Below are 19,881 nucleotides of genomic sequence, written 5' to 3'. Positions count from 1 at the left end.
TTTAGATAAATTAATCTTCTGGATAATTGTTGATTATGACATCCGTCTGTAGTGTCATAGACACCGATGACATGAGAGCCACATAAGGTGAACTGTAAAAGATGAAATCAGGTTCAGGCTGTGCCGGCAGTGAATTTGGATTAGCCACATGGAGGGAAGAGGTAACCAAGACAATGGCCTTAAACACTTGTTATACTTGGAATATTCAGATATATTGTCAAGTGAGTTTTTTTTTCAATACAGAGGCAATGCAAAGGCAGTGAGCTGTGCAATAATGTGCTTTGTCTCCCTGTCCCTTCCTCAAATCCACTTGTTTAACCCCCCCCCCTTCCTTTCCTTTCTCCTTTATTGTACTTAGTGATGTGTGTGTGTTTCCTCATGCTCCTGCTGTGGGGACGTTGCTGTTTACATGGACATCTCGGACATCTTTTTGGGAAAAAAAGTTCTAGTAATGTCAGTCATGACAGGTGTCATGTTGCTATTTATGGTCAGGGATTGGCAAGTAGTGGTTATAGATTATTTCATTATAAACCCTGCTGAATGCAACTCATTGTAATGTCCTCTCGAGTGATGAAAACACGACTGCATGTTGTGTATACACAGCCCAGTTCCCTGGGTTGTGTTTGGCATAGGGATTGACAGCAGCCTGACCCATAAACGAGCAAGCGATACAGGGGTGGAAAAATCAAGAGAAAGAATAGTTAGATGGAGATAAAGTGACAAGGCAGATCATTTACAGGGAGCCAGAGAGGAACATATTAAGCATATGAAAATACAGAAAAAAAGGAAAGCAGATGACAAAATGCTACGAGGAAATTACACACTATATGTTGTACTTGTGTGGCAGGCAAACTTACCCCTGCTCAAAAAAATTACTCAGAAGGTCAGGTACTAACGACCAGTTTTGTTACTTTCATTCCTACCAAAGGATATCAAAAGAGCCATTTTCTGACTGGTCTTGGACATCCCTTTGCAGAATTACCTCTTCTCCACTGAGAAAGCTCTGCTGTCTTTGACAAAGGCCCTAACGGCTGCTACGGCTGCAGCACATTCCTCTATTCTCACCCTGTTTGACCTCTTTCGAGCCTTTAACATGATAAATTATTCCATCCCATCTGTTCAGGTAGGGTACAATCTTGCTTTGAATCACACCTCACTGGGGATTCTTTCAAAGTGTTAACAGCAAGAACAAACACTAGTGCTCTGCTGCCTCTCTGCTGGGGTGCCCTATGGTTCTGTACTGGGACCTCTTCTCTTTGCAATATATACAACCTCTTTGGACCTTGTTATCCATTCACATGGCTTCACATCTATACAGAGATGATACACGACTATACCTATAATTCCCAGAGAATAAACCCATGGTTTCAGCAAGAATCTCAGTTTGAATTAGAAATTTAAAAGCATCTCTATTCTCTGGACCAGTGTTTCAGAGTCACCCTAAAAACAGCATAAAATATTGTGGTGACAGCTGTGTGTTTGCAGCAAGGTACTTTCTCACTGTAACTGACAGCCCTGTGAACAGACAGAAAACTGCTAATGACTTTTTCTTCCTTGTAAACAGCTGTCTGATGCACTCTGCCAGCTGAGTGCACACAGCAAGTTCAAATGTGCCAGAGCCAGAATGAGGGGCCAGCAGCAAATGAACTGGCTCTGAAATTCAGTATTGACAACAGAGATTCTTGTATGTTATTTGAGGACTATTTCTTAATTAAATAAAAGTAGTTGATAGTGTACTGATATATTTCATTATCTTGTAACTATTGAAGCTCATTCTGTTTCCATCTTGTCATTTTAACTTGAAGTTTTCTAGATTTCTTGTTTTGTCAGGAAAAGAATCAAAGGTAGTTCAGTCAAATTAAAACCAAATTAAGGTTTAGTTATTCATTTAGAACAATGAAGAACACACAAAACAGACAAAAATTCTAAAATCTAAATAATAACAGAGTATAGTGTTCAGAGAGGGAGACAGAAAGCCTGCAAGACTTATTTAAAGCCTCCATCCAAAACATCATTACCATACAAAAGTGGTCACGACTGATAAGAAAACAAAATACACCAACAACAGGATGCAGATGTTAGCTAAAAATATCAGGTTGTGTAATAGTATGCATATGATGATAAATATCTAACATATAATAGCTTCTATGCCAACATTAACTGTTATACATTACTACTTGTAATGATACATGTTTCTATAAGTGAAGAAAATTAAACATAAAAACATGTACAAAAATATATCTATTGTAACATTTTATAGAGGAATAGTTTTTAGCCAGGTGGTAAAATATATTCCCCTGTTAGGTATCCCTTATATCTTCTCAAAAATTGACACCATAAGCAATAAATTTATGTGGATGAAGAGCTGAAGATTGATGAGTTAAATAAGAACAGTAAAGTGAGTTTGAAATAAGATTCAAACTGCATATTCCCCTTTTCTTGAGTATCTTTTGTAAATAAAAATGTCCATATTTGGAAATCAATAAGAAAAAACATAATTTAGGATGTATTAGAAATATGTTTATTTAGGACATGTTAAAAATTTGTTCAAATCCTAAGAATCTGGATTTTCTTAAACAAAGGGAATAGATGGGGATATTTACTGTGATAAAATTTTAGTTACATCAAAACAATTCTGCGGGATCAAATTTTATGAAATTTGTTAGGAAAAGTTATCTATGCTACAGAATGTTGAAATGAGAATTAATTTACAATACAACTTTTGTGCCAATTTGCAGTAGCAAGTTGATTAATCTTCACTATTGTATCTCTAGATTTATTCATATTTCTGCTAACCCAGTCAGTCTGTTTTCCCAACTCAAACTCATCTGCCAAAAAAGCAATCATTCTTTGGTGAATCTTTTTGTATGTGTGTGTGAGTGTGTGTGTGTGTGTGTGCAGTAAATTCAAAGCAATTTAGTCTGAATGTTGTAGCATATTCAGTTAATCCAACATTTGCACCTTTGACCAGTGCTTACAATTTTTAGTGAGCAAGAACTACGGTTGTGTCATCTGCACACAATATTGGAGAAAGAATATTTGACACATTCAACAAATCATTAATAGGAATTAGGCACACTAATGGTCTAAGACTGGACCCCTGAGAATCATCGGGCATCATCGGGATAGCAGCCCACAACACAAACATAAAACTGTCTTCTCTTTGGCACATGAGTAAGTTGGTTTCTGAGGTACAACAGTTCACCTAATTTCAACAAACTACTTGATTATAATGTTCAAGATAAGGAGAACTTTTTAATACTTTTGAGTGAAATTTTAAGTACAAAATTTAAGCATTTTCATGCAACCTCTTTTGTAATAAGGAATCTTTAATTCGTTCTTGTGTGTGTGTTTGTGTCTTAGTTGCCGCTGTAAATATGTCAAATACTCTTTGAGAACTGTCAAGGTGACTTCTACATATGAAAGTATGCATCACTTACCTTGAGGTATTGCAGTATTTCAAATGTGTGTGCATGTGTCTGACTAATCATGGATGTAAATACTTTGACCTTGAACTTATGACTCAGAATACACACTCTGTTCACAATGCAAGCACAGAAAAGTCAGCCTCTTTAATCGTTTGAATTAACTCAGTCAAGTCATTTTGTCCTTGAACAAAAGCCACGAGGTTCTTCATCCATCTCAAATGAGCACTTTGTCTTTCTTTGCTTTTCAGTCAGGACAAATTACTGCACTGATGGAAAGTCAATACAAAATATCTATGTGAGTAATAAACTGTAAAATTACCAAGACCCCATTCAGCACATATGTCCCATTATCAGGAGGCATTGCATAGATGCATTTAAAATTTGGTTTGGCCTGAATGTTTCCTCTCACTTACTGGCTCTGTTGTTATCAAAATGTACAGGTTTCCCAAAAGAAAGTTTAACAAACATTTAAGGTAAAAGTTATATTACCACATTATTTTAACACTGCTTAATCTAAGGAAAACTGTCTCATGGTTAATTCAACATGACCATTCTTTTTTTTTTTTGTTCTTGCTTACGTTTCCTGTGGGGAATTGAACCTTTTTGGGGGTTTTTCACATTTCTAGCAAAGTGCAGACTGTCCTCATGTTGTTTGTGGTGTGACTGGAAGTGGCAGCAGTTCTCTAAAGGCAGAACAAGCAGAGGAGGAGGAGGAGGAGAAGCAATTATGTCACTCGTTTTCAGACCCATCTGTTTAGCTGTCATTTGCTGACCTAGAAAAGAGGTGGAATCAAATTACAAAAGACATCAGTGAAAGAACAGAATGTAGGAGATTTCCTGACACACTGGTCACTTTACAAGATATTCACTTGTACTCTGCATCATTTAAGTGAAAGTAATCCCTGTTTGAATTAGAAACTGAATAAAATAAAAAGGCTTTTTTTTCTTTCTGATTTATATTTTATATAATTTTTAATTATTATTTTAAGATGATATTATTTTATATGAGTAAAAGTTTTTAATCAGAGAGAATTCAGGTTTTTTTTTTTATTTCATCAACTCTATTTCAGTGAAGAAGAAATAACAATGATTTAGCTTATTATGCAGAAATACGTTTTAATCCATGTCCATGCTTCCTGTATCTTTCTTTTTTTTTTCACTGTGAGCAGTTGATGACCAAACATCCATCCAAACGTCTGGGCTGTGGCCCTGAGGGTGAGCGGGACATCAGAGAGCACGCCTTCTTCAGACGGATCGATTGGGATCGCCTCGAGAACAGAGATATACAGCCACCCTTCAAGCCTAAAGTGGTAAGTCTTCACACTTTGACAATGAATGTACTGAAGCCAAAGTTAAGAGGATTGGAAGCCTCTGTCGAACAGAAGTTTAACCTTATTCAATATAAGACCTAACACTTTTATGATGTTGTTGTTGATACTTTTGGTTTATTTATAAATGAGTATGTGGTGCTACATGCACCAGAGGTGCAGTGATGTTTGTCTCACCTGTGGCTGCACTGGGTTTTGGTGAGTCATGAAGCATCACATCTACAAGAGAGACAGTCATTGGGATACTAGTAAGTCCATTTTCATGCATATAAGTGAGGAATTTCTTCATTTCCCTGAGGGAAACTCCTGAGGGATCAATAAAGATTTATCTATCTTTCTAGCTATATATCTACCTACCTACCAAAACCTAAAGCCGGTGATTTTTTAAATTTTTTTATAAGACAAGTACGGTAAACAGAACTCCAAACTGCATATATCCATAAAAATATATCACAAAACAAATCTTTTATGGCAAGCCATTTGATGCCTCTCTGCTGTGACTTCTACTTTCTTGGGGGCTAAGTGTTCTCTGCTTGTTTACCATTCTGTTCAACAGCTTTCAGTCAGTGTTGTCAGACTACACAAACACAGATGAGAAGCTACAGCTTAACATGTCTCTGATTACTCTCCCGTTGTGCAGTAATGTGTCTCCTCATTAACTCCATAACTTTATATTTTATTCTTTGACTTGTGACTTATATTCAAAAATGAGGAAAACATTTAAGTAATTGTCAGTCAGTCACTGTCTAGCCAAAGTTGAAATGTTAATCACTGGCTTTTTGTAATATAGCCATGTCGTCTAAAATGAGATTTACACAAAATGGTTTTCTATCTTCACTCTAGCTGATGCTTTTAGTTTGACTAATACAACTGAAAAAAAGCTTATCTGAACTACTCAGATGTTCTCATGGACCCAGTCTCAAACAACACAAAGACTCACACGAACAGATTACAGATATTCCTTATCTATGTGCAGCACACAGTGCGGTCATTCTCCATGTGGTTTTATTAACATTTGATCCAATTCTTTTTCTTTTTTTTTACCACATAAACTCACTCCAGGAAATAGTTCTTGTTAATAAAAATGGAGGTATCTGCAGAATACAGGGACGTAGTCACATAAGATGGATTCATATTCATATTATGTGATAAAATGTGAAAGCTTTCATTTATAGTTAACTGAAGGGAAAGCTAATTATCAGCAAACTCTGCTAACATTATCTTTATGTTTCGCCTTGTCTGCTTTATTTTGTGTCCATACAAAAAAAGTCATGCAAAGTGAACATCACTCTGTTGTCAGGAAAGTGCGCTGTCTAACTGACGGAATAAACATTGCTGAAATCTGTGAAAGCTTGGATTTCACTTTGATTGATAAGTACATTTTCCAACTATAACAGCCAAGTAAAACAAGAGCACTGTACAGGATGTACAAAGAAGATATAGTGGAGGTTGTATGGATGGTATTTTAAAAAGTTTGAGGATATGCATTTGAGAAATGGAAAATATTACTTTTATTTAATGCAAGAACAGCCAAGGACACATGAATAAGCTGCATCAAAGAAGCAAAAACATGAATAGGTGAAATTTGGGAAAGCCAAAGGCAGAAAACAAGAATCTACACTGGTGTGGCTTTTCTCAGATGTAAATCACAAATGAAAATCATTATTGAAAACGTTATGTTGTAGCCAGCTTGTTTTCTCCTCAGCAGGTAATTTATCTTACCAATATAGATGCACTTTGTTGCTACGCAGGTAGTGAGTGGATTGCATTTGAAATGGTTGCCATTTCCATCTTGACTGCTAGTAATTGTTACACACCGGTCCCTACAGAGAGCACATTTCATGGCGTATTGTTTTAAACACATAGCACCTTTTTAGCTTAATGAACTACAACCAAATGCTCCCTTTTTTCAGAAGAAAAACCCATTCTATGGCTTTGAAACTGCATTTCAAAGAATACATCAAAACACTGGCAAAAAAAGATCAAATTATTTATGACTAAATAAGGATTAATAAACACAATGAAAACTATCTGCATTGTTACAGTAGGTAAGATGGACGACATCGTGTTTTATTAGTCCACTTGCACCCACTGGATGGTATAAGGCTACAATATAATTGTAATAATCTCCACAAAGTACATGTTAGCACATGAGCAAGATACTAATTACCAGCATATAGGTAATTATAAGATATTGTTATTTAATATAGATTAGACTTATGTTATATCTTTAGCTCTAACTGTACAGTGATGACTATTTTATTGTGCTGGATGAATCCATTTTTACTGAGCTAGCTGATGTACAATGACTGCAGAACCCTGGTGAAAACCCATCCAGAGTGACTGATAGTGTCAGAGATGTGTGTAACAAGGAAAGTCAAACCAGTGGAGTTACCCTCTGAGTTTTTAGGATTTTATGTGCCTGTCCTTCATCACAAGGCCACAATCAGAGCTTAAGAACATCGCCAAATAATGGCATTGCTTTATTAGTTAGTTTTCACATTAAACATACACTAAAGTCAATCTTGTGTGATCAAAACACAGCCGTTGGCTGCATATGACATCAGTTATAAGTGATATTAAGTTCTATTGTATTTTCATAATTGATAATCTTAAAAGTATGTTGCACATATTTTCTTAGGGTAAGAAGTAGTTCAGAAATCCCTTCAATTTGCAGGCGGTATTGTTGAACACACTCTTCCTCCCTAAATGTTTTGAGTCTATGTTATGTTTATGCTAATATATACTAAAGGGTTCACTACAGGGTTCATGTAAGCTGTGTGTTTTAAAGAGAAAAAAATAGGAGAAAGTAGGTCACTCAATGTTGTGTATGTGTGTGTGTGTGTGTGTATGTCCCCTACATATTCATTTTTAAAATTTTAGCTCTCATCAACATCAGTCATCAAGGGCTCCAGTTCCTCTAATAAGGTGATTCCTGGCCTCTGACTGTTTATTATCCTGCTGAGTGGATGTGCTGTGTGTCATGGAAAAGCTCTGTGTGCTTTGTATGTCTGGGGAAAATGTATGTTTGCAGGTGTGAGTCGGAGAAGATGGAGATTAACAGATTTAGAACAACACGGGAGGAAGATCCTCTTGTATTTGTGTAAATTTGTCGCTGTGTGTGCGGGAGGGGGGCAGTCGATGTTGGAGTATGTGGAAAGCTTCTGAGCATACATATTTGCTCATGTTGATTTTGCAGGCAGGGGGATGCATGCAAATGCGCATGTTCTTTGCACAGTGCATGCTTGCATGATTGTAGTCGTAGGTGCAGGTAAGGTTGACAGTGGAGAGAGACAGAAAGGGAGTGATAAATAAGCTCAGTTCTTATGGTAGTCATGATCTCTCTCACCATAGATTCATCATGTCCATTTAACAATGCCATGTAATACTGTGTCCATCACAAACAAATGGCTGTCATTATACATCTCCTTTTCACCCCTTACCCATCCCATTTACTCTTCTCGAATCCAGCTCCTCCTCCTCTTGCCTCTCTCCTTTTTTTGCTTCTCAATCTCACTTCATCCACCTGTGACAGCTGTGGAATTGCAATCAATACACCGGCTGCACCCAGCCAAGAGATTCAAACCATCTGTATCTATTGGACCAGGACTTCAGACACCACACATGACAAAGTCAGTGCGGTAGAATGAGCACCAAGGCAAGCTTGGTTAGTGTTGATCCATATTTATAGGGCTTGGTGCTGTCACTATACAGGTGTTTGCTGTAGGTAACAAAGCAACATTGAGCTAACAGTGGGGGTATTTTAAATCAGGCTAATATGTCCAGAAAACAACACACTGGATGCCCACACACTTTACATCAATTTATGGAAAAAGTGGGTCAATATGAAGCTGCTGATTCATAGTAAATGAAGGAACGGAAGGGAGAGAGGCCAACCATGAGTGGGAGGATTTAGTTATAACACAAATGTCTTGGAGCAGTGTCCAAGGAAGGGAAGCGCACTGCATATGAGATGCATAAACACATACACATAGAAGCCGATGACATAATGGATGAGTTATGACTCACTGTCACTCTAATAAAAAGAGGCAAAGACAAACACTGTTGTAACTTGACTAAAGATGTCTTGCTCTCCTCTTTTCATGTGGATCATAATATGAATAATTTTGAGTTCTGTATTTGTTTTTTTCTATGTTTTTGTTCTCTGATGTGGTGTTATGAGAGTACATTTCTTCTAATTTGTTATTTATTTCTCATTTATTTCTGTTATTTTATTTGTTTGGTTTTATGTATTAAAGCTGGAGCTGGAAATATTCTTCCCGTTCTGTCCTAAGTCCCTCATACCAGATGAGCATTAATATATATTGTAAATAGGTCACCATCAATTGGAATCAAACCCCATTCTCCTGGGTTAAAGTCTGCTCTTTTGCAAATTCATTTTCCACGCTCTACTCTCGCTGGAACCTTATTTCTCTTTATCCCACCTCCCCTGACCTTTGATTGACCAAAGTCTGTTGTCTCCTCATGGCTTTTAATTTAATCTATAGCTATGTTAAGCGCTTTATAACATGAAAGTTTCTAATGCCTGAAAACAGAGCCAAAAGAAGGTGCAGCGGTCTGGTTTCTTAAATCAAAAAGTCCAGTCTGTCATTTTACTGTTCAGACAGTAATCAGCCGTAAATCTAATTTGAATAAATATTTTCAGTTGAAATTACTCCACTGTTTGAGCTTGTGCATCGTCTAGATCCTACAGAAACTAAACTAAATAAATGTAACTTTTTTTTTTATTTGTCAAAGCTGGACCAGGGATGTTTTGAGCAGCTAATATGTTCCAAGGTGAATTCCTTCAGGCAAAGCCAAACTCATGACTTTATTACTGGTTTCTGCACCAATATCCAAGAGGTTTCAGCTATACTTTGTGATATATTAATATAACAGATTCATGAGGTAATGTGTTTAAATGTAAATAGTTAATAAGTGTCACTGTAGGACAGCTTTCCAGAGACCAGAAACACGTTTCTAGAATACCGTACATCCATACTCCCCACTTCAAAGATAGTTTACGTTGAAATTGCTCATACCTCTGTGTGAACTGCTCACTTATGTTGGCAAAAGAACAATTCAACAAATAAAGCATAATGTGTGGGAGAGGTTGAGAATGCAGAGCTTTGCATACAGTTGGCCTCAAGGAGAAGAAAGTACGGAAAAAGATAGTGTGTGTGTGTGTGTGTCTTGGCACTACCCTAATGGAGGCAGGCACTCATTTATCATCCTAAGTAGCTGAATGTTCTTTTAATATCCTTGAGTGCCGAGGCGTGCACGTCTGTATGTGTGCACTGAGAGAAGGAGAGAGATTAAAGATGAAAGAAAGTAGGTCAAAAACTCATCTAGGACACTGTGTCACAGTGCATGGAAGGCTATCCAATAGTCTCACATCGCTTCAATATAAAAAGAATGAATAAATATATACAACAAGACAGATGGGAATAAATGAAGTGTGTCTGGCGAATATTTCCTCGACTCAAGCCTGTCAGTTCTGCAGCTGAAGCTTCATCACACACATATGCTTTATGTTTACAAACTGGTTTGAGTATTGCCTGGAAGCAGCGGCCTGATGTCACAAAGAGTAACTTCTTCAGGATATAGAGAGGGACATCATGCTGCTTGAGGTCGCTGCTTGAGGTTGGGTTTAAAAGTATGTTGCTTCACTTGAACGATGAATGGTCAGTGATGGATGGAAGAAGACAAGTGGACGGAGAGACATATCAGTTGAAGCATGCTGGCGATTACCCATAAGGTGTATTCTGTAATGGGTAACACATTCAGAGGCCACATACACAAACACTTACACACAGAGCCACATTTGTTTCCCATCTTGAAGTGTGTGCCCTGCCGTCGATCCACTCTGACAGGTTGGTGGTGGCTTCCAGCAAATGTTACCTGCTGGTGACAACAAACAACAAAAGCTTTGCACGCAAACCCATTGGTCTTACACACATTGGTCCGCTCATGTTCTTGTGTTCTGCTGTGTTCAAAATAGAAATGTCTGATAAACAATTCTTGACGCACTTAATAATGCTCATGTAAACAGAAATATACACACATTTGGCCGACAGTGATGTCACGTCTGAGAATGAAATGTAGGACATCTGACGATGAAGTCCATTTGTCATGAGTTAGTCAGTACCTTAAAAGCCAGATCACTGTGGACTGTGGGTTCAAACTGCCCTAATACCAACTGCAAAAACTGACTGAAAACCTGAAAAAAAATGAGAGGATGTGAAATGACTAACTGAAGTTTGTGTCCTGACAAAATGTCAACTTTCTCATAAACCCTCCAAAAAAAGAGGCTTCATCCAGTTAAGGGTAAAGACATTGTTCTTTGAAAACAAATGATAAAGATAAATAACTTTAGTTTTAATTCCTTCCTTTAAATTAAAATGGTAATTTGGTATTATTCCAAATCGTCTAACAATCTTTTTGTCATTATCAGTGATGTAAGATATGAGAAATATCAATGGAAGTGATGAACAACTTTAACAACAGCTAATTGTGCCAACAAATAAGGGGCCACGTCGGTAGCTGTAGATACATTTCACAGCATCCCTGTCATTACAATAATTCATAAGTGTGACCGCTCAAAAAGAAGTCAGTAGATGCCAAGTAGGATTTACATCAGAAGAAAGTTTAAGATGCCTCAACCTGACTAAACTGTTTGAAAAAATGTTTAGCATGATTAAAAAAAAAAAAAGAAACCAGCTCAGTGAGGAATCTAACTTAAAGGGATATTTATCATCTTCAGTGTGATTGGAGAATCAGAAGGACAATGAGAAACGTTAACTAAAGAGAGGTATGCAGATCCAAACGGTAACTTAAACTGCATATTGATAGTAACCAATAAACCTAAAGCTGGTGATTTTTGAAGATTCTGATTTTTCTGTACCATTTGAGTTCAAGGCACTGGTGTTTATTCAGTGCCAGAGGAGCTTTGGATGCCATCATCCTTTGTTTCTCTTCAAGCCTTCTGTCAGAGCTCCATGAAATTTGGCTTCACCGAATAATTTATACTTACAGCCAGCTGTGGAGGAGAACGTCCTACAGGGAATATGAATGCTTGCGTGTTTTTCACTGATTATAAGAGTGTGTGTGTCTGTGTTTGTGTGGTTTTAAATCCATGCGTACATGTAAGTGAGCCCAGTGTGTAGGTGGAAAAGCTAATGAGGATAGTGGTTCATGTACAGATTTATCTTTTTCCCACTTACTTGCTTGTGTACATTTTTTCTCATTTATTTTTACTGAATTTTTAAATAAATATGTTTGACACAAGAATGTGTCTTTGCTAACTATGCAAATGAAAGTAAATGTGTTTGTAAATGCAAATCTTAATAGTCCAAACAAATGTCTGCTGGTTTGTGTCTCACACATTTTCTTTCAGATCAAGTTACCAATACTTAACATGAGATTGAGGAATTTATGTGTGCAGTGTTAAATTTGCTCAAACAACAGCCCAAACTCATCCCATGTACCACAATATATTAGTACTTAGAACAAAAACCAACTATACTCACATATTCAATATTTAAACTAGCCCAGTTATAGTTTTTTTTAATCCTAATGTGCTTTTACATGTGAGTACAATTTATTTGGTTAAAACGGAAAGATGACATGCACGTCCACATCTCCAAATATGCTAGTCTTTCCTTTGCTTTGAGGCGTTCATGCTGTCACCATGAGGCATGATCCCTTTCTACATTTTTTATTTTATTTGATGATTATGTCATCATGGAAACATGAATTACTTCTGATGTTGCCTGTCACATAATGACAGCTTGCCTCTCACATAAACACCTTAATTAACCCCTCTGTGACCTTGTTCCACCTTGATTCTGCTGCTATGCTCATTCAAGATATAATTTGCAGTCTTTTGTAAGATGATTAAAGTATATTTCCTACCTGAGGCAAAATAGAGGATCTGCTTACCGACAGTTTATGAGGTCAGTGGAAACATAGAGCCCCTCATGGCAGAGGTGCTTACTCCATTTCCTCTCATCAAATCAAATCAGAGCATTCTTTATTTGAAGCTGCATTGCTGTTCCACAGCTGTGGCAGTGTTACTTCAGTATTTAGAGGGATGCTTTGTGATTCAGAATGAGAATGTAAGTGATTTTTTTTTAACTTCATACAACATATTGCAATGGAAAAAAATTGGGATCGAGTGTGAGACGTCCATTTTTATGTAAACTGAGGTCAGGACGGAAATATGAGAAGCTCCAAATGTTGCTCTTTGTACCATCCAGTCACATTTTTAATATGAACTGTTATGATGGTGGCAGTAACTAATAATGTTTGATGATGACTATGGTGTTGTATGTTCTTTTAAGGGCTTATTTGTGTAAAAATTGCAAAGGTTTTAAAGAAAATACTGCTGAATGCAATGACTGGTGTTTTCTTTGAACTGCTGTGGGCTGGCCATGAACAGAATGACAGTTTTTACACTCCTGCTTGTGTGCCACATTTTACTGTCTGTTGTTTGCTTGTTTTCTCTTATTGTGTGTTGTACCTGATGTCTAAACATTTCTCCCTTTTCTGTCTTTTCTGCAGTGTGGCAAAGGGGCAGAGAACTTTGACAAGTTCTTCACACGCACCCAGCCCCAGCTCACACCACCTGATGAGCTGGTTATTGCCAACATCGACCAGGCAGAGTTTGCAGGGTTTTCTTTCATCAATGCACAGTTTGTGCACCCTTTGCTCGCCAACAGTGTATGAGAAGGATGGTAAAACCTTTGAAGAACCTCCCCGTTAACAGCCGCCCAACTAAACCAACCATCGACATCTAACTATAGCTTAAAGTCCCACAATAGATCCTAATGTATTGGTGTAATTCATAAGCATGACTCTCAGGCATGCATATTTGCTTTGTACAATATTTCTGCCAGTGTAGATTATGGATTGGATAGTTCAGTTTGGTTCTTTGGCCCCCCCGACAGCATGATTTCCTTCAGTGATGATGGGTAGGCACAATAGAGGGATGTGCCTCGAAAACCCAGAGGTACAAAGACAGAAGGGTCAGGCTTCATTAATCTATGCCAGTATAAGACTTACAGAATAAATTAATCTGTTTACAAATCTCAATGGGTAAAATGCTCTCCATAGATCCATTTGATGGGTAGCAGCATGTATTTATGTGGATGATCATATTGAGAAACACATATTAGGCGATGTAGATGCTATAGCCAAATATGAAGGACAGGTGGTGCAGGTGTCGAAACAGCACTATGTGATTCAATGTTTCCTGTATCATGTTTACAGTTTTCTTCTCATTTTATTTCATGTTGATGGTATAAAGTAAAATTTTAGTATAAGATTATTTTAGCCAGTCTCAATTTTCTTTATGTGTAGCAAGTCGAGTAAAAAAGGAGCAGTTATGTGATGAACATATGCATCCTTTAAAGATGTGAAAATTAGAGACTCGTAGGTATGAGAGCATTAGTTCCAGTTTGTCAAAACTTTGCTTATCTTGAAGTGTTGAAAATTACAATTCACACACAGCTGTTTCCTTGCCCTTACTGAGCTGCAGATTGTACCCCGATCTTTCCAATAATTCTGTCGACACTGTAGACACATATTAAACTTTTATCAGTTTCAGATATGAGCAGTATCAGAACTTGCTTATATCCACCATGAAATCAAACCTTAACAGTTTATAGTTTGTCATATTTAAACACTCATGACGACAAAGCCTCTCACTGGCCATAAATGTCTTAACAGAAGCTGACATTTCGTCTCATCTGATGTCATATACAATGTTTTGTTGCATACAGAGTTGCTTTGTTGTCACAAGAACAAACTTATCTTTCATTTGGAGTCAACAGACTAATCTTTAGTCAAGTTATTCTTTGTGTCCCTTTGTGTTTCTGGAGAATATTTAGGAATAGAATTCTTTTTACTCTTCTACTTTTTTGTGATCTCCTATTTTTCCATTAGATCAGATCAATATTTTAATGTAACAAAAAAAAAGATCAGTGTGAATCTCCTTTGTAAATAATTTTGAGTTATTGAAAAAAAGTATATCAAGTTACATTTTTCTACTAACACATGAATGTGCTTATTACATTAATTAGATAAGCCAATATTTGTATGTTGTATACAAACTTAAACCACTGAGAGTGTAAGCCAGTGCAGATTACCTTTTTAACAGCTGAACGTCTTTAAAAGAATCCAGATTTAGCTAATTGTGAAAAATATCAGTTCTGTTTTTGTCACATTTATCAAACTTTTATTTTCCTTTTTTAAATAATTATCAGTAATGTTGACTGCAGTTTTGTGATGGTTGAATGCATCTCCAGCTGTTGAATGTCCCTCTGTGTCTGCATGCTGTTGGTAGGTTTCATTCATGCATGTGATCTGCTAAATGCTGCATGTTGCTGAGTATGAAACTCCAGAGTGTTACAGTGTCCAAGTGAAGCTACAGTCAAATCTGACTTTTAAGAGTCATCTTTTGTAGTGTTGAAGAAAATATCTATATTGAATGTTTAAGATGGATTCCTGATGACATATTTTCAGTTATGACTGAAAAGTTGTCAAACTATTCCTGGAAATGTTTCAAACTGCTCATACTCCATTACATTACTGGCTCTTTGTCTGCAGGCTCAATTTATTACAAACTGAACTTTTGCACTGTTTCTTCTTCAGTCTTGAGACATACATTCATATTTAGGGAGGATTATTACTGTCAGCATACATCTTGATTGGCCAAAATAAAGTGGCCCATTTCACAATAGTTACCATAAGAGTACTGATCTGAAACCAGTTAGACTTTCAGTGGTACTGATGTTGGTAAGTTAGGTGTAAAAACATCAGCAGTTTTGCCAAAACAGTTCATATTACTGATCCTCAGGGGCTAAATAACATAGAATTAACATTTGATTAAAGTTTATAGATTTAAGTGGAATGTTGACTACTTCAGGAGACCCAGTTGCTGCTGCTGGTTCTGGATCAGTCCTCTCTTCTGTAAAATGAATTATCACATTAGGAAACTCTGATGTTGATAGGAACTATTGAAACCTAAATATTCTGTCCATGTTTTTCCACGAGTTGCTCTCTCCCTCTGTGTTTTCTATCTTCCACAACCTTTTGCACGTGCCAAACCTGGAGAACACCAGACCCGACAATAACAGCGTTGCACTAGCTGTAGTCACATTGATGATTTACTGTGACAGCTTCTGTGTCGGCCACAAAACATATAGTAGCATGGTGCCATTAGTATGCCACTGCATAATGTGTCAGTGCACTTAACAGTGCCAGAAAGTTTTATAGTGAAGTTACTCTGCATGTTAGTGAATTCTCCTGTTATCATCACTTGATCATTTTCTGAATTTGGGCAAAACTGTCAAAAGAAGGGGGGCATTTTTAAGTTGTGACACATTTAATTTAACATTTACAGTAAATTTCACAGAACTTAGATATGATAATCCTTGTACATACACAAGACTTTGCTCAGTAATGGTCTTATCAAAGCCTATCTTGCACCTCTGTATGTGATTATGCCCTGCTTGATAGTGTGGCTCCATCCCTTTAATAGAATATCTTTTGTCTTACTATATTTGCAATCTGTTAAGATGCTGGCAGTGAGCACAAAAGAATAAGATTTTCCTTCCTTGTGTGCCTTCCCCAGCTTGTACAGCTGTACTGTACATATTCTTTTTAATAGTCATCTTCCTTTCACTGACCTAAACCTCCATACAATTTTCCTGCATTGCTATGTATCTTGTAATTAGATAACTTTCAAAGTAGTTGATTTACTAAATGTTTTCTTTATTTTATTCTTTCCTTGTGTTTGATCATCTCTCACAGTTCATATGGATGTCAATTAAAAGTTCTAGAAAACTAAGAGAAAAAAAATCTTACTGCCAACAATAACCTTTACAGTTTAAAAAGTACAACTGGATTCATCCTTGTTTCTGCTTGCTTTACCTTTGCCTCCCTGTGCCTATCGGTGACTGAATTATATGGTGAATTATTTAAATAGATGTATGTACTAGAGGAAAAGACGATACTGGATGACAGAGTGGTGAAGAAACAACGAGCAGGTGATGGATTAGATTCTGTGAAACAAATATCAGAATAAACAATGATTTCTTGAATCCCTGTGCCTCGCCACACTGACCTATCCCTCCTTTCTCTGTGCCTGGGCTAAGTCAATCCATCACCTTATTGATAGTTTCCTCCTCCTTTTACCTGTGAAGTCCCAGTTCAGGAAAGCACTTGATTTCCCTTGTGCAAAGTACTCTACAGAGATGGCATCAATTCCACCTTTTCCTCTTTTCTGTTGTGTCCTGCTAATGCACCATGGGAAAGGGAGTAAGCCAAATATATTTGTTTTACTTTCTTTACACTCTGTTAGATGTCCAGAGCTTTTTCATCTTAGTTTAATTTGATTGTCAGAATTCATCCAGTAAATTCTGTTTAATGGCAAATGTAAGGTTCGAGAGATGCTTTCCTTTTTAAATGGGCTTGTCCTACAGTCTAACCCCTTTAAATGTAAATGGTGTCATTTTTCATTATTTTAGTCAGCCATTATTCTTTGCTGTGTCCTGAGAGATGAAGAAAAACTGCTGTCGTCTTGAAAGTGCAGGTTTCAGGATCAGTGATGTGCAAGAATGCCTTATATCTGACTCCACACAGCAACATGTTCAATAACTCTGTTCATTTATAATCTCTGCACCCCTGTCCTTGTACATAATTTACTTACAGTAGATACCTACAGAGACTGTAAAAGAAAGAATATATTGTATTTTGCAAATGGTGTATCTTTGTTTTCCTTGTCAGCCTGAAACCTTTAAAATGCGTCTGAGCTACTTAACCTCGTAACTGATTGTGTCATTTGTACCTAATGTATGATAATGCAAATAAATAAAAGGCTAAATGAGGTCTACATTTATGCAAGTCCAGTTCTTACGTGTGTGTAAAAGTTAAGATATATGTATTTTTTTTAATTTACACACACACACATATATACACACACACACACACACGTGTATCACAAAAAGCATTAGAAGTACACATTCTTAATCTTTGCTATTTATCTCTGCTATAACAATGTCTCTAAATCCATTCAAGATGTGTAACAAACCAAATTATCTTTTTTTTTTTAACATGCTCATTTATTTTACCTACGATCCCCACACTTATTTCCTGAGTCATAGTCTCTCAAACTTTGCATAGATAACAAATGTGTACAAAGAGCACAGTGAGTTCTTCTAAGTTCTATACTGGATGTGTGCCTGTGAGATTTTGTTTAACAGTTATTGGTTGTACTTCAATCACACACACACACACACACACACTATAAGGAAACAGCAGAAACAAGTGATGTGCATCTCTGTGTATGTTATCAGTTCTGTTCTGGCCTTAAGTAAAACAGATGCATTATTGAAGCAGTGTGATGCACGTGTATCTTTGTGAATAAATACTGAAGCAGGCTTTGTAACCAAATCTGCATTATTTATGTTTGCATTATATGAAGAATAGGGGAAACAAACAGAGAAAGACAAGATGACAGTTCCACATTTACCATGGCTTGTGAATAGCCAAACTCCTCTCTACAACAATCTACATTGTTGTAGAAAGCTCCTAGTTTTTGAGCTATTGTTCTGTACACTCTTGTGGTCAAATTATGGTGTTTAACTTCTAATGCCTTTGGAAAATTCCTGCCTCAAGTCTCCTTTTTTTCCATTTTACCTCACTGTCACAGGGATGCCATTTTATTCCTCCAGCTGGAGAAAAAATAAGTTTAGCCTCACAGATTACACTGACTCTCTCTATAAGAGGCAGCAGCTTTTTCTAGCCCCCTGTCAGAGGCTGTCTATACTCTGGATCATCATGTTGGCCTTGGTTCAGATGTTGGAGTGGTGGTTTAGTTTCCAGCCCATCCATGTGTCAAAGTGTCCTTGGACATCACACTGCGTCCACATATTAACCCTAGTACGCTCACAAGTGTGTGATATAGGAAAGTGCTGTATAGAAATGTAAATACGTTAAACAAGAAGAACTTTTTGAAGATTTATGCAAATGGGTGGATGAGAAAGACACTGTAGAGCACTTTGTAGAAATTAAAAGGCACTTAATAATTATGGACCATTTATCATGTTGGATGCTCCAGTTACTGAATGATTTTTATGATTTTGTTCATGTTTTTCTTTTGTATGATAATGCAAGTAGGAGAAGGGAACTCCTGAGTTTGGAGCCTTGGACACTTTGCACTTTGCCTCTCTTGCTAAGATGTTTTTATTTTTGTTCTGATGCATGCATTCATGCAGTCTGTGGATGCACATCCACCAACTACACGTTGAAACCAAACACAGACTTTGCACTGGTCAGCAAGTGCTCAGAATTTCATAAAGGATGTCATCAAGGTCCATGCTCACACTCATATGGATGTTTGATTGTTAAAGTGAGGTTTAAAAAACATCGGAGGTCAGAAAAGGTTTGCTTACAAGTCTGAAGCGTGTGAAAAATAAGCTTCTGAAAGATGGAGTGAGTCAGACTAGAATAAAAATTTGGGTCTGATTACATTCCAATTAGGCCAATGAGCGGTTGTGTAAAAGTCCAAGTCAGAGCCAAGCTGATGACAGCTTCTTTATTCATTCCAGCCTGTGATCAGCTGTGGTGCTTAGTCAGACACGTAGACTGAATGAGTTCCCATATCTAGACATGGTTTGTGCTGGATTCATTCTGACATCAATTTAACAAGTCTGTACCTTTCCCATCAACATGAGACCAAATGTTAACATTGAATTACCATATGAAAGTCAATGGGGTAAAGAATAGATAAGAACCACACATCCTCCTCTCTTGGTATTCTGCAGTTAAAGAAGGCTCCTGATCTCATGTGGAGAGGTACAAACTATACAGCACATCTGTTTCCAAGTCACAAAAGAACAGATGTTACATAAGAATCAGGAAAAGAGTTTTTATAAGTGCCTTCTTACTGTGGCTCTTATTGTTAGTGTGTTTCAGAAACAGATACATTTTTCAGGGTTATCATTGTAGTTGAGAGCTGGCTGCATGCCATCGCATGAGAACGTAATTTTAAAACATACTGGAGCAGCTGGCATCTTAGTTAATATTTTGGATCTCCAGCGATGCAATCCTGCCATGACAGA

The 19,881-nt window shown here is 37.1% G+C and overlaps 1 protein-coding gene across 2 annotated transcripts in view; it reads left to right on the top strand.

The window, feature by feature from the left end:
* The window catches only part of prkcaa (protein kinase C, alpha, a), a 124,423-nt gene extending 106,766 nt beyond the window's left edge, over positions 1–17,657 (top strand). The window contains exons 16-17 of one of the 2 annotated variants that reach the window (XM_072384574.1): positions 4,598–4,738; positions 13,319–17,657. In XM_072384574.1, the coding sequence (XP_072240675.1) occupies positions 4,598–4,738; positions 13,319–13,483 (306 nt within the window). In that variant the 3' untranslated portion in view covers positions 13,484–17,657. Of the gene's footprint in view, positions 1–3,676; positions 3,746–4,597; positions 4,739–13,318 lie in introns of those variants that run through there. The other variant, XM_072384575.1, reaches the window with a different exon arrangement.
* The last annotated feature ends 2,224 nt before the right edge of the window (positions 17,658–19,881 follow it).

Source organism: Leuresthes tenuis, unplaced genomic scaffold (assembly GCF_036924035.1).
Source record: "Leuresthes tenuis unplaced genomic scaffold, fLeuTen1.0.hap1 SCAF_4, whole genome shotgun sequence".
NCBI lineage: Eukaryota > Metazoa > Chordata > Actinopteri > Atheriniformes > Atherinopsidae > Leuresthes > Leuresthes tenuis.
The sequence above is the reverse complement of the archived record's forward strand: the minus strand, read 5'-3'. Positions and strand labels throughout refer to the sequence as shown.